The sequence below is a fragment of the Ctenocephalides felis genome, unplaced genomic scaffold, assembly GCF_003426905.1.
Source record: "Ctenocephalides felis isolate EL2017-DRISC unplaced genomic scaffold, ASM342690v1 CF-g0.4_SCAFFOLD_03572, whole genome shotgun sequence".
NCBI lineage: Eukaryota > Metazoa > Arthropoda > Insecta > Siphonaptera > Pulicidae > Ctenocephalides > Ctenocephalides felis.
The window spans coordinates 38,017,147-38,032,314 of NW_020539726.1; the positions used below are offsets into that span (position 1 = coordinate 38,017,147).

The 15,168-nt window shown below is 27.5% G+C and overlaps 1 protein-coding gene across 1 annotated transcript; it reads left to right on the forward strand.

Moving 5' to 3' along the window:
• The first annotated feature begins 12,177 nt into the window (after nucleotides 1–12,177).
• Nucleotides 12,178–14,967, forward strand: LOC113388448 (putative mediator of RNA polymerase II transcription subunit 17). Its single transcript, XM_026625825.1, is given in 4 exon segments — nucleotides 12,178–12,355; nucleotides 14,125–14,358; nucleotides 14,431–14,642; nucleotides 14,644–14,967. Coding segments are annotated over 4 exon segments (948 nt in total).
• Nucleotides 14,968–15,168: the final 201 nt, after the last annotated feature.

The following is a 15,168-nucleotide window of genomic DNA, read 5'->3' on the forward strand; positions in this document are numbered from 1 at the left end:
ATGTTTTCATATAGATTATTATAAATACTGTAACTTTCATTATTCATATTTTATAGATAAAATATAAGAGCTTATGGATTGGACGACTATTTAATATGAAGAACAGTGTCTAAAATGAAAAAAAAGATTTCTTTGGAAATAAAAATTAAATTTTAAAATAAAAAAATCCAAAGTCAAGCGTTTCGTCAACATAAACAGAAAGTTTTTTTTATTCAAATCGTATTGTGGTCTTTATTAAAAATGTTAAATTCAAAAGCAAAAATTAAAATAAAACTTGAAGTTTCAATTTAACAGAATTATTAAATTCAAGCTAATTTTGTAAAGATTCTTATAAGATTATTAAGACTATTATATGTTTTTGATATATAATTATTGGTTTATACATTTTTAATTAAATTGAAATTCTTAATATTTTGTTATTCAATTTGGTTTTCTTATTCACTTTGATTTATTCCAAAATTTTAATTCGAAACTATTTATCTATTTGTTTTGTCTAAACTTTTTTCTTGTAAATAAAAATATATTGTATCAAGTTTTACAAAATTTTATAGTTATATAAAAAATATATAAATTTAGGATATTTTTTGTTTGTCATATATATTTTTATTAGTCCATTATATAATGTATTTATGAACTCATAATTACTACCAAAAAATTATTTTTTTATTCGAAAAAATAATTAACATAGTTTGTTTAACAATAAATGAAAGATTAGATTAAAACATTTATTTATTAAATCTCGAACTAGTAATTTTCATCATTAATTGATTTTAATTATTTATATATCTATTGAGTCGAACGCATTTAACTCTTTATTTAAAATTTATGATTTTCATTATTATTTAATTATTAACCTTGTCACTAGGTTTTGTATAATTTTAGTTTATCATTTATTGACATGAACTATTTGAAACATGACAAAATTTATATACAATTTTATTTTAATTTTATATACAGAAACAAAAAAAGAGTACAAAACTATGTCTAACAAAATCATCATTGATTCAAAAAGTTTTCAGTTTTGAGAATCAAAAAGTAAAATGACTCAAAATATTAATACAAGCGTTTCAAATCACAATCGTGAATTAATAGAAATAAAATTTATGGAAAAGCCCTCAGAATATAAAATTTTGTTATGTTATAAAGTTACAAAAGAATGTTTGACTCTTGTTTTTAAAATTTTAACATTTAATTTTAACTAAAAAAATACATAAAAGAGTCAAAACTTAAAAATAAAAATATTTATTTATATGTAGTATGAAACTGTTTATTATATTAGATGTAACTCGAAATAAAATCGGTTCATGTGACAAGTACTTTTATATATATTTGACGTTACTTTTCAGTAAAAAGTATGAATTTCTTTTTGTTTTTTTTGTTATTTTATTCTGGTTTTTAGGAATTAATTTAAATTCTAGAGGCGTCTCGTCCATTGACTTCTCTTTTCGGTTGATCTCTCCGAAGAAGAAGAGATTCTCTCAATAGAAGCTCTCTTTTATATATGTAGAAGCTTTATTATACATACATAAATGTATTATAATAATAATACATTCATGTATATATATATATATATATATATGTATAATATAAATGTTTTTATGTATATGTATGTCATTTGCTATTCGGTATCCCACTTCTGTACGTTAGTTTTAATGCAGTGATGGAAAATGATTTTTTTATAAAAAAAATTAAAATGATAATTTTATATATTGTATATATATATATATTCAAATTTGAAATTTAAAATTATTGATACCAAAGAACTTATTAATGTTCTCAGATAATTTAGCAATTCAATACAATCTATTTTAGTATAGTCAAGAAAACTCACGAAAAGTAGAGCCCTTAAAAAAGGCGAGACCTCAAAAAAACTGAGACATCAGAAATTCAAGACCTCTAAAAATTCAAATCATCAAAATAAAAAAAAATGAATGCATGAAGTCATGATCGACTAAAAATGGCTCCAAAAAATCTGATAGTATATTCTTATAGCTAATGTGACCATAATTTTTTAAAGTTAAAATCGGGACGACAATTTTTAGTTATAAAAATCCGGGAGGTCTTTAAAATAATGAATGCCAATTGAAAATACAACTAATTGGTTTGGTATTTAGCCTTGAGGCAAGTTACATGAACTTCCCGAAATGTGTAAATAATCGATTTAATATAAAAAAATGTACTTCATCAATCCTTAAATCTGGAGGAAAAGTTTAACACTTTTTTTCAAATTGCAAAGAAATGGCTTGGCAGATCGTCGCACAAAATTGACAAACGATAGTCCTCACCGAAATACATCAAATGGCTTTTAAATTTCTAAAATCGGTTCAGGCGTTTTTGAGAAAACGTCGATCAAAAGACTAATTTTGACAAATGCCGAAAAAACGATACCAATTTTTGCAAACTTTGACGAATTTTTAAAGCTAAACCAGTTGTCGTAGGGGCGTAATATTTTAGTATGATCTAGAAGACTATGGTATCTACTGTTGAAAAAATAATCATAAAAATTTTCGAAGTTTTTTTTTTAACTTTTATTACAAGAAAACGGCCTGGCCGATCTTTACCAAAAACTAATCAGCACGATTCCCAACCAATATCTTTCAAACGGTTTTTGAATTTTCAAAATCGATTCAGAATTGCGGGCTAAAACGTAGACGAAAAATTTTTCACTTTTCTGCGATTTATAAAAAAACGGCTTGGCCGATCGTCGCACAAAACTGACAAACAATAGTTCTTGTCGAGACACATCGAATGACTTTTAAATTTTTGAAATCGGCCCAGCCGTTTTCGAGAAAACGTCGATTTACGGCAAAAATTCTGTTTACATACACACACACACACACACTTTTTCCAAATTTGGTCTCATTCAATTCAGAATGGCTTGAAACGTCGAGAAAACAAAATGAGAGAATCGGATTTTTTGATGAAAACATAAACTTCTCCTTCGGGAAGTTTAAAATAAGTTTTTTATATAAATCATTTTTTTAAAAATGATTATTGCGGACTTTTAATAACAGCTTTATTTTTCAATTCTATGTAATATGTAATATGTAACACTTCTTTATCTACGATATTATATTATATACTATTGTTTTCGATATTATGCTTTTCGCTTTTAAGTCTTCAATAAAATTCTATTTCACTTTCTTCATAATTAATTGAAAAAAATAGCACTTCTGTTTTCACAGTTTTTTAGTAATTTAATTTTAAAGTTTCCAAAAATCAGTACAATCCGGGACAAAAGATATAAAACCTGGATAAATATTAGTTTTAGAAAAATCCGGGACAAAATCCATGACCACACATGAAAATTATATATATATATATATATATATATATATATATATATATATATATACATAATATGTACATAATATATACATATATTTGTTTAAGCATTACGTCTACAATAACTTAACAAGTGGCTAACAAAAGCCTACAAAATCGCTCGAAGAAGACTTCTTCGACTTCGACATCGACTTCCACTTGAATTGATAAATATGATGATGCACCACGACAGAAATAGTAGTATACATAGAACTTTCACTATTATCATCTACTTCAACTAAATGTAAACTACTATACTTACTATAACTGAACTAAAATTGGATATTGCAGAAGGTAATTGGATATAGGGCAAAGATGACATAGGATTATTTACAAATCGTTTTAGGAGATGATATTACATAAGGTTTATATGGTAAATATAGATTTGTATGGTGATTGATGGCAAAAAAGTATTTCATAAAGCAATATCGATGTAAGTTTTGGACATCAGATAGACCAGTCTAAGTCTAGCTCAACTTTCTGACATCTGACTTAAGAATATCGAAAAAACCGAATAGAGTTGTGAGAAGTCAAAGAAAGTCGTCAGGGGCTTCGAAAAGTCGTCAGGGGCTTCGAAAAGTCGTCAGGGGCTTCGAAAAATCGTCAGGGGCTTCGAAAAGTCGTCAGGGGCTTCGAAAAGTCTTCAGGGGCTTAAGGGAGTCGTCAAAGACCTCACAGATCCGTCGAAGACCTCACAAAGTCGACACTTTAAAAAAAATGCAGGCACTCTTTAGAAAAAAATCCAGTTACTCTTTGAGAAAAATCCAGTCACTCTTTGAGAAAAATCCAGTCACTCTTTGAGAAAAATCCAGTCACTCTTTGAGAAAAATCCAGTCACTCTTTGAGAAAAATCCAGTCACTCTTTGAGAAAAATTCAGACAGACCTTAGAAAAAAAAATCCTGTCAGACCTCAGAAAATCCAGGCAATGCTCAGAAAAATCTGGACAGACCTTGAAAAAATCCAGACAAGCCTCAGAAAAATCCAGACAGGCCTCAGAAAAATCCATACAGGCCTCAGAAAAATCCAGACAGGCCTCAGAAAAATCCAGACAGACCTCAGAAAAATTCAGACAGACCTCAGAAAAATCCAGACAGACATCAAAAAAATCCAGACAGACCTCAGAAAAATCCAGACAGACTTAACAAAAATCTGGACAGACCTTAAAAAAGATCCAGATAGACTACGAAAAAATCCATACAGACTACCATGAAACCCAGACAGACCACAAAGAAATCCAGGCAGACCTCAAAAAAATCTAGACAAACCCTGTAAAAATCCGGACAGACCTCAGAAAAATCTAGATTGATTCATAAAATCCTAGACAGACTCGAAAAACATTCAGACAGACTCGAAAAATCCAGACAGGCCCTGGCAAAATCTCAGGCCCTCAGAAAAATCCAGGCAGACCTCAAAAAATTCCAGGCAGACCCTGGAAAAAATCCAGACAGGCTTTGGAAAAAAAACAGACAGGCTTTAGAGGAAATCCAGACAGACCTCAGAAAAATCCAGGCAGACCTGAGAAAAATCCAGGCAGACCTGAGAAAAATTCAGACAGACCTGAAAAAAATCCAGACAGACCCTGAAGAAAATTCAGACAGGCTTTGGAAAAAATCCAGACAGACTTTGAAAAAAAATTCAGACAGACCTAAAAAAAATTTAGACTGACCTCAAAAAATCTAGACAGACTTAAAAAAAACATCCAGACAGACGTGTAAAAATCTAAACAGAGTTCAGAAAAATCCAGACACTCTTTATAAAAAAGTCCAGACAATCTATAAAAAAAATCCAGATACTCTTGTTTGAGAAAAAATCCAGACAGACCTCGGAAAAATCTAGACAGACCTCGGAAAAATCTAGACTGACTTAAGAAACATCCAGACAAACTTAAAAAAACATCAGACATACTTTAAAAATACATCCAGCCAGACTTAAAAAAAATAATCCAACCAGACTTTAAATAATAATCTTGGCACTTTTTTAAAAAAAAACAGGCACTTTAAAAAAAAACAAACATTTAAAAAAAATCCAGGCACTTTTTTAAAAGAAATGCAGACACTCTTTGAAACAAAAATCTAGACAGACCTCAAGAAAATTCAGACAGACTCTAAAAACCTGGTAGGTTCAAAAAAACATCCTAGCAGACTCAAAAAATATATACACCGACTTAAATGTAGACAGTTTGAAGATAATACAGACAGTTTAGGCAGACCTCACAAAATCCAGACATCAGACAAATTATTCATTCACCAGCTCTCCGTCTAATCGATTTCAATACAGATTCCTCATATATAACATTCAAATAAATGTTCTCATCTTCAAAGCGTCCAATATTAATTTTAATGTCCATGTCGATAATAAAAATTATATACATTTTTATTCCATCGTTATGCCATAAAATTGTAATATTCATTCATAATCAAACGACGGAATAAAATGATACAGTTGTAGTTTTAATTTTAATTGTAGAGCTCCATTATTATTTACTATTACTATTGTTATTAGATAATAATTGGAAAGAAAGCTGGAACTAATAAAACTCTAAGGTGTTATCGATAAAAAATTCAAATTTCTCTGACAGATTTTGTGTAAGATTTATTGAAATTGATATTTATAAAGTTACTCTTGAAAAATCATAATGCATTTTATAAACTTTGTAAATTTTAATGCAAATTATGTATTGTATATATCGATAAATTAACATTTTAATCATTTTTCAACAAATATGTGAGTTCAAACATTTTATTTGAAAAATAACTAGAACTATCTTATCTTACTATCTATTTATTGTAAGATTGAACGAATTCAAAACAAAAATTGAATATTGAACTGAAAATAATTAATTGCAATTATTTATTTTTGCAACTGAAATTTTTGCAATTCTTAAAAGATCTATTATTTTGGAGATCATTTTATTTGAAATTTGGAATAATTATTCTTTTAGAATTATCAATTTGTCATTTTTTTCAATTGATTCGAATAGTTAATTTGTTGAAAAAAACAATTTTGAAATATTCATTTTTGGAACATTAGTTTTGTAGAATTAACGGTTTGAATATTTATTGTTATAATTAAATTATAATAATTATGAATTTATTGCAATTATCAATTTTAATAATTATTTTTTTATAACTATTACTTTTACAATTTTTTTTTCAACTCTTCACTCAATTAACAATTTATTTAATGTTTTTCACTAATTTACTAATTTTTTTTTTTTAAATATTTTTTTTTTTGAATTTCTTAACTTTTTGTAGTGTAAGCTATAGTAATCGCCAAAAATTTAGAAATGAAAATTTTTGTATATCTTTACGTTTCAAAAGTTTCTGAACATTTTGGCATACCTTAGAAAAAATGGATGTATGTGTGTTTATGTGTGTGTGCGGATACAAATGTTCGTCGACGATTTCACGAACATGGATCAACCGATTTGAATAATTCAAAAAACATTCGATTCCTATTGATAGAGAGATGTGTTTGTTAGTTTTTGGCAAAGGTAGGTCCAGCCGCTTCGGAAATGCAGAGCAAAGATTGCAGAAAATAGAAATCGAGTTTTTGAGAGAACGGAGCATCCAATTTGAATAATCCAAAAAACATTCAATTCGTAATGACGAGGAGAAGTGGTGATTAGTTTTTAACAAAAGCAAGTCCAACGGATTTGCAGCTACAGAGCTAATTGTGCAAAAAATGGCAGTTTTTGAGAGAACTAAGCATCCAATTTGAATGATTTGAAAACCTTTCTATTTGTGTAGACAAAACAATCGCTTTCGGGAAAAAATTGTCATTTTTTTGTATATTTAATTTAATAATTCAAAATTCAATTTTAATTCTGGCTAAAGTTGTAAAGCTCACTTACATACTTTAAATTAATAACTTACTTTACAATTTAGTTTGTATAATTCTTAATAAATATTAGACAATGTTACAGTATTTTTTTATAATAATCTATTGGAAAACATTCAGTATTCGTCGAATATTTCGTTACGGTACGGGAAGTTCCAGCAATATGCCTTAAAGCACGATGCCATACACCACTAGTTTATTATTAAAAATTAATAGATTTTATAAGTAATAAAATTGATGAAATTAATATAAAGAAATAATCAATGAATTGGAACAAATTGAAGTGTATGAAACTAGTTATCAGAGTAATAAAATTTTATACAAAAATAGTTAAATTGTTATTTTATTATAAGTTTAAAATTGTATGAAAATTAACTACAGTTTTACTTTAATTAATTGAAAATTTATATAAGCAAAAATAATTAGAGTAAATTTATTTTTTCTTAATTCATAATAATAATTGATATAAATTATGAAGGATAAGAAATAAATAAAATGAAGTTTACCTTAAATATTTAGTGAAAATTAATTAGTAGAAACATAATAAAGTAATTAAAATGTCATTATAAATTTATATGAGATTCTTCAAAGAAGAGTTTTTTTTACATATAATTGTAACAGCATATTTTTATATTCAACTAAGAAAGTACAAATTTTTTTGAACATAATTCTACCAGTATACATGTTTATATTAATTTATATTTTATCTTTAGTCAATAAGTTTAAAAATACATAATTAAATATTCGTAAAAAAGACAGGATAAAAATTTAATATGTATCTTCAGCAAAAAGCAAGCAAACAAAATAAAAATGTAGTTTTTCCAAATTATCCATTTTTCGACATTATCAAAAAATTGCATTCGTCATTAACTAAAGTAAAACAAACCATTTTTTAATTAAAATACACAATTTTTGAAAGAAGTGACGCAACCCAAAAAAATAGAAAATAAGAATAAATTTATCGAATTTTTCAATTTTTTGACTTTTCATAATCGCATTTATCCTCAGCTTATTTTTTCTTGTTTTTTTTTATTTCTTTTATTAATTACAATCTGTTTTAATAACAGATAAAAAGACAATCAGTAATTTTGGGGATATATTGATAATTAACATTTATTCTAAAAGATTACTCATAAATAAACCTTTATATGAAGCCTTTTATGTGAAAAAAAATTAAGAGAAAAAATAAGAAAAATAAAAAATAAATTAATATATTTATGTAAGTAATTTCAATTACATTAATTCATCGAGTAGGCGTTAGCTTTTCAATTAACTGAAATAAAACAAATAAATGTATCTAAATATAAGCACAATTTTCGCACAAAACTCTGTCGCAACCGAAAAAAAATCACTTTACATAAAAATCAGAAAAAAAATCAATAATAAATTTATCGAAATTATCAATACTTTGACTTTAATAATTACATATATCATTAAATAAAATAAAACGAAGAAATTTCTCTAACCAGGAGAGTACAAATTTTGCACACAAAATGGCGCAACCGAAAAAAAATCAACTGACCAAAAAAATTAGAAAAATAATCAATAATAAATTTATCAAAATTATCCTAATTTTTTATCAATATCATCATAATTGCATTTATCATTTATTAAAATAAAACAAACAAATAAATCTCTCTAACCAACACAATTTTCGCACAGTGTCGCAATTCAAAAAAATCACCTGACCAAAAAATTAGGAAATAATCTATCCATCCGCCAATATATTTATCCGTCTATCGATTTTACATAATAAACAGAATAATCACAAACAAAACAAACACTCGTACTACCAACCATTACCAATACCACTACTAATACCACTAAAATGACTATTATTATGATGGTATCTTCTTCTTCTGTAACAAATTCGAAGAGTAAACATTGCCAGCATCCGATGAAGAGTATAAAAAGCTTGAGAAGATCTTCGAAGACATCAGTTGACTCGTGAAGAGTTCAACAGTAACATCGAATAATAATCGAAAGTGATTTTAAAGATAAATCAAGATTTAAAGAAAAAGTTGGTAGTAGTTTTGTGTTTATTTCGAAATTTTTGTGTGGATTTTTCCGAAGGCGGTGGTGACACGATGAGAGGATTTGTTGTGAGTAGAAAAGATACAGTTAAATTTTTTTTTTGTACCTATACCCTAAAATTCGATATAAATATTTTTTTAACTACGACCAAAAATTTGCTCAAAGTGAATCGGAAAACATTTTTTTTTTTTTAATATCACACTTCGGGTTTTTTATTAAGTATTTTTTTGTAAACAAAATTGTATTAAGATTTTCACTCAAGTTTCCTAAATAGACCAAAAGTTTGCTCAAGATTGACTAGACAACTTTTCTTTTTTTTAATTTTACTTCGGGTTTTTATATCAAGTGGATTTTTTGTGAACAAAATTGTATTTGGATTTTCACTCATATTTACAAAATTTTGTTTGTTAAATAAAATGCAAAATAAGTGATCAACATTTATTAAATATCCAATAAATAAATTTATTAAATATCCAATAAATAAATTTATTAAATATCCAATAAATAAATTTATTAAATATCCAATAAATAAATTTAATAAATATCCAATAAATAAATTTATTAAATATCCAGTAGATAAATATAGTTTTCTGTTCAAAAATGTGTTTACAATTTTGTTTTTAAACTTATATTTTTTGCATTTCTTTGTTACTACTTGCCTAAGTTAATAATTATTATATTTTTACTAATTTGTTACTAATACTCTATTCAAAAAGTCATTTTTCTTTTTTTTTAATTTTACTTCGGGTTTTTTTTATTAAATGGATTTTTTGTGAAAAAAAATGTATTAGAATTTACACTCAAGTTTACAAAATATTGTTTGTTAAATAAAATACAAAATAAGTGATAGATATTTATTAAATTTCCAATATATATGTATTTGTGTTTAAAAACGTGTTTACAATTTTTTATTAACTTTTATTTTTTTGCATTTGTTTGTTACTACTTACTAAAGTTAATATTAATATATATTTACAAATTTATTACTAATACTCTATTTAAAAAGTCATTTTTACTTGAATTTTTATTCGTGATTTTTCACGATAAATTATTAATGCAGTTTTGACAATTTACTGTTTAATTCGTTTAAATTTTTCGAACGAAAATGCCGTTCGTATTTTAATTTTTTTTAGCATTAAATATAATAACAAATACAGAATTTATTAGTAATAGTTACTAACAAGTAGTTCAACACTAATTTTGTTTTTTTTTTTGAAAATTACACTTCGGGTTTTTTTTATTAAGGAGATTTTTGTGAATAAAATTGTATTAGGATTTTTACTCAAATTTACAAATTTGTATCTGTTGAATAAAATGCAAAATAAGTAATAAAAATTACTGTTTCTTAATAAAAACATTTTTTCATATTAAAAGTCGATAAATATAAGTTACTTTTGTGTTAAAAATTTTCATCTTAAGATTTTAAGTAATACATTTTATTCACCCACAAATATCTCTGCAGTTCTGTTTTTACTAATCATTTTTAAAATTACTGATTTTTATTTGTACTTCATTAAATTTACTTGCAATAAATTCTCTAAATTTTGTCAAAAACAATAACGTAAAATCAATTCTTGCAATGCAAAATCATAATTAAATATAAGAGATGCGAAATTTAACTCCGAAAAAATACATTTAAATCATAAAAAAATTTATAAATTGCTAAATTTCATTTGGGCATTGCATAAGTAAAATATTTAAACAAGTATCATCAATACTGATTTCTAGAAAAAAAAAAACAAAATAAATTATTAAACAAATTTACTCGAACATAATTCGAAAAATATATTTTATATCTATCTAAGCAAGACGTTTATAAGAACGTTTTTTTTTAATATAAAAATTAAAATTGTTTTTACGTTATTTTTTTTTATAAAAATCAGAGAATTTTTTGCAAGTAAAATTAATAAAGTACAAAAAATGTAATAATTTTAAAAATTATTAGTGAAAAACAGAAGTGCGATGATATAATGCTCTAATTGATTTTACTCTGAATTATTATCAAATATTATACTAAAAAATCTAATTCCAAAATTCACTCATAATTTTATTTGTTAATTGTAATTTTGTGCAATAAAGTAAAAAGATATGTTTATAAAATATTCTAATCTCTAACTTATAAACTATTTTAAACTTTAAACAAATGTCAAATACAATGTGAAAGAATATATTTTTGTTCAAAAGCAAAATCCGGAAATCTAACCCCAAAAAATATTTATTTTAAACATTTATTTTTCCAAACTAAAAGAATTATCGAATAAAATTTATACAAAATATTTATTATAGATAATTATGTATTATTATTTATAAAAACTGACGTGTCCAATGTTTGCTAAAAATATTCATAATTATTTAAAATATATAATTAATTATATATTTTTTCACTAGAAATTACATAGAACTTGCAAAATTCGAGATTCTTTGTAAAATTTGGTGACAAGATTTTTAAAGATATAAAAATCCAAGTTTAAGTTTTAAAAATTCTAGATATTTTAATCAGAATTAAATATATTTCTAAATTTTATTAAAATTAATGGGATCGAGTGAGTTTTAGTATTTTTCACAATTAATAGATGGCGTCAGTGTACACGAATTAATCACACTTTTTAAAAAAATTCTTTTCCTAATATAGCACGTATTTTAAACATTTTATTTTTTTAATTATTTATTTTTGTGAAAATATATTTGTAATTTTCCTTAAAATACATTTTATACCAGTTTGTACTTTGTTCTAAAATTAATCATGTTCATCCTTTTCTATAAACCTCTTAGGGTAAATTTACGTGCTACATTCACCAGCGCCTCTAATAGCGAGTGCACAAACCATTAAAATTTAACCAACCACGTCTTTACTTCTTCACTATTTTTTTCATAGCAGAATAGCTTATAAAATTTTTTGTAATTTCGATTGCTGTTTATTAATTAATGAAAAAAAACTAATTTTTATTTTTTTATTTTTTCCTCAGCTTCTGTCTACTATGGCGGCCCTGGCCTGTGCCAGGCCCGAAGCCCCTTACAACTACCCCAGGCCAGGACTAGGTCTCGGTGGTAGTTTCCAGAACGGAGGAGGAAGCTTCACCAGCTCCGGAAGTTCTTCTGGATTCGTCGGATCTACATCCGGATTTGTTGGCCCTAGTGTTGGCCCTATTGGAGGAGGTCAGTTGGAGAAAAAATAATAAAAATAATGGAAATAATTAATCTAAATCTAATTTTGGGTGAAACAGTTTTTTGGTAAAATTTGTAGAAAAAAGTGGCCAAACTTAGAAAAAATTATTTCTTGGTCAAATTTGTGGAACCAAATTGTATCCAATATTAGTGATGAAATTATCAGTCAAATTTGTGTACTTTAACTGTTATTTCTGCCAAGTGATTTTGGTGGTAGTTTCAATTTTTGACCATAAATTTTGGACGATTTTGCAAACAAGTTTGAGTCAATGTTGTGAGAATATTTCTTGATTGCTTCTAATTGTGCTTCAAAAATTAGTGCAAAATATTTCTAATATCTAAGCATTGCCAAAGATCAATTTTGAGGCTTTCATTTCTAAAAGTATCTCTTGACCAGCTAATCACTTGACAAAATCAATTAAACTTCTCAATCTATTACAAGTGTACTGTTTGGCAAAATTCTTGACTATACTAAGAGTTTCTTGGTCAAATTTGTGGTTAGATACAGATGTTATTGATACAGAACTAATTGTCATTTCAATAATTCATTCAATGTGTGGCCCAGAAATTTCAGTAGATCCTAATTTTAGTGCTACTGCAAATCCAAAAAATAAGGACTGTTAGTTAGAAGTGGTTCATAAATAGAACTTCTAAAATTCGAAAACCTACCGAGTTTTTTGTACTAATTTTGGATTCAGTTTATTTGACCATTTTGATATAAAATACAACATCACATTTGCATCCAAAACTTGCTTTATCCTGATCAAGTTAGGACTTATACATTAACAAAAGTGTCTTTTGTCTAAGAACTTAAAAATGTAACTAAATTTTATATCATCTGACATTTTGGCATAAATCTTGGAAAAGCTGATTTCAAGATTTACCATCACAATTTTAGTGTGATATAAAAATGGTAGATTTTTTAGAGTTTCTGGTAAATGAAGAATAATTTAAGGTTTAACCTAAACGAATAATATTTTATTCTGCGAGTTGCCAAAGTTAGACTTCCAAAATCAGCAAAAATCTCATTTTAGCAGTCCTGGTCTAAAAAAAAATCCTTTGTTACTCATGTCACAGAATTTTGTATCAAACAGTTATTCTTATCCTTAATTTGTTTATCCAAAACTCTGATTTTTTGACCAAATAAAATACTTTGGTAACAATCTAGACTTTTCTGATCCAAAGTTCACAATTATAGCTCCAAAATCATTTAGAATTCAAAAAAATCCTGTTTATCTAAATTAAATATCCTAATTTTGACCAGTAACTTATCATTTTAGTCATAGTGCACCAAAAAAATCACTTCTTAATGGAATTGATAATTTGTGGTTCTGATAGATCCATATTTTGTTGATCCAAAAGGATGATCTCAGTTATTAAAATTGTAAAGAAAATTCATTATGACAGCTTATAATCAACAAAATCCCAGGTTGCTCAAATCAAGTATCTGTGGATCAAATATAGTCCCTAATCCATATTTTCTTAACAACCCTTTTTTCACGTTTTTCCTACTTTTCAGATCAATTATTTACCACAAATCAACCTAAATCCCACTTCTACCTTCAGATTCAGAATCTTTACACCAACTTGTCCAAAAAATCCCTCCAAAATAATCTTGAATCCTTAAATTGCCTTTATTCACCTTTTGTCTACTTTTACCATCTGCACTTTACCAGAATTTCCTCAAATCAACCCTGATTTTTGTATCAAAATCTCACTTGTCCACCAAAAATCTCATCCACAATCTAACTTTTTTCCAGGATCAATCGGTTCAGGATCTTTCCACCACCACCACAACGGCGGACTAAACGGCGGACTCAACGGCGGACTCAATGGCGGATTCCAACAAGGCTTCCAAAACGGTGGATCATTCCAACAACAAACAGGCTTCCAACAGGGCTTTCAAAACGGTGGCAGCTTCCAATCCACAACAGGCTTCCAGAACGGAGTCGTCGGCGGCGGATTCCAACAGGGGGGATTCGTGAGCACTCCTGGTAATAAAAAAAAACTTACTTAATACAGATGAGGTGAGGGTGATATTATAAATTGTGTCTTTTACCCCCCAGGACCTCTGATCCAGAAGCACATCTACGTCCACGTCCCACCACCAGACCCAGAGGATGTCCGTGCACCCCACATCCATGGGCAGTTCGCCCCCCCACAAAAGCACTACAAGATTATCTTTATTAAGGCTCCAGCACCTCCACAGTACGGTTCAGCAAGTCTGCCACTTCATCCACAGAACGAATGAAGAAAAGAAAAGACTTTGGTTTATGTCTTTGGTTAAGAAACCCGAAGACGCCTCCGACATCTACCTGAACAATGCACCAACTACACCCCAGCAAAACCAGAGGTTTACTTTTCAAATACAAGACCAGAAGGATAGGCAAAACCAGCAACAGATTGTGGATAATGGTTTGGTTGGGCCAACAGGGCCAACTTTGGTGAACGGTGGAGGTATTGCTGGTGGCTCCATCTCTGGTGGCTCCATCTCTGGAGGATCGATTTCTGGTGGCTCCATCTCTGGAGGTTCAAGCATCACGTCGACAAGCGGATCTTTAGGGCCAGCTCCTCAATATGGGCCACCAACCCCCAGATTTTAAAACGTTGAAGACCAAATAGAATATTTTTGATACCAAGGGATCGGTTTAGGTTTTGGTTTAATCACCCTTCTTCATCCCTCCAACAACCAAATCCTTCACCGTCCCAGGAAAACCACAAAAAATGATTACGAAAAAAAATATTTTATATATAGAAATTAAAATAACCCTCGAAAACCCAAAAAACAAAACGAATTTTAAATT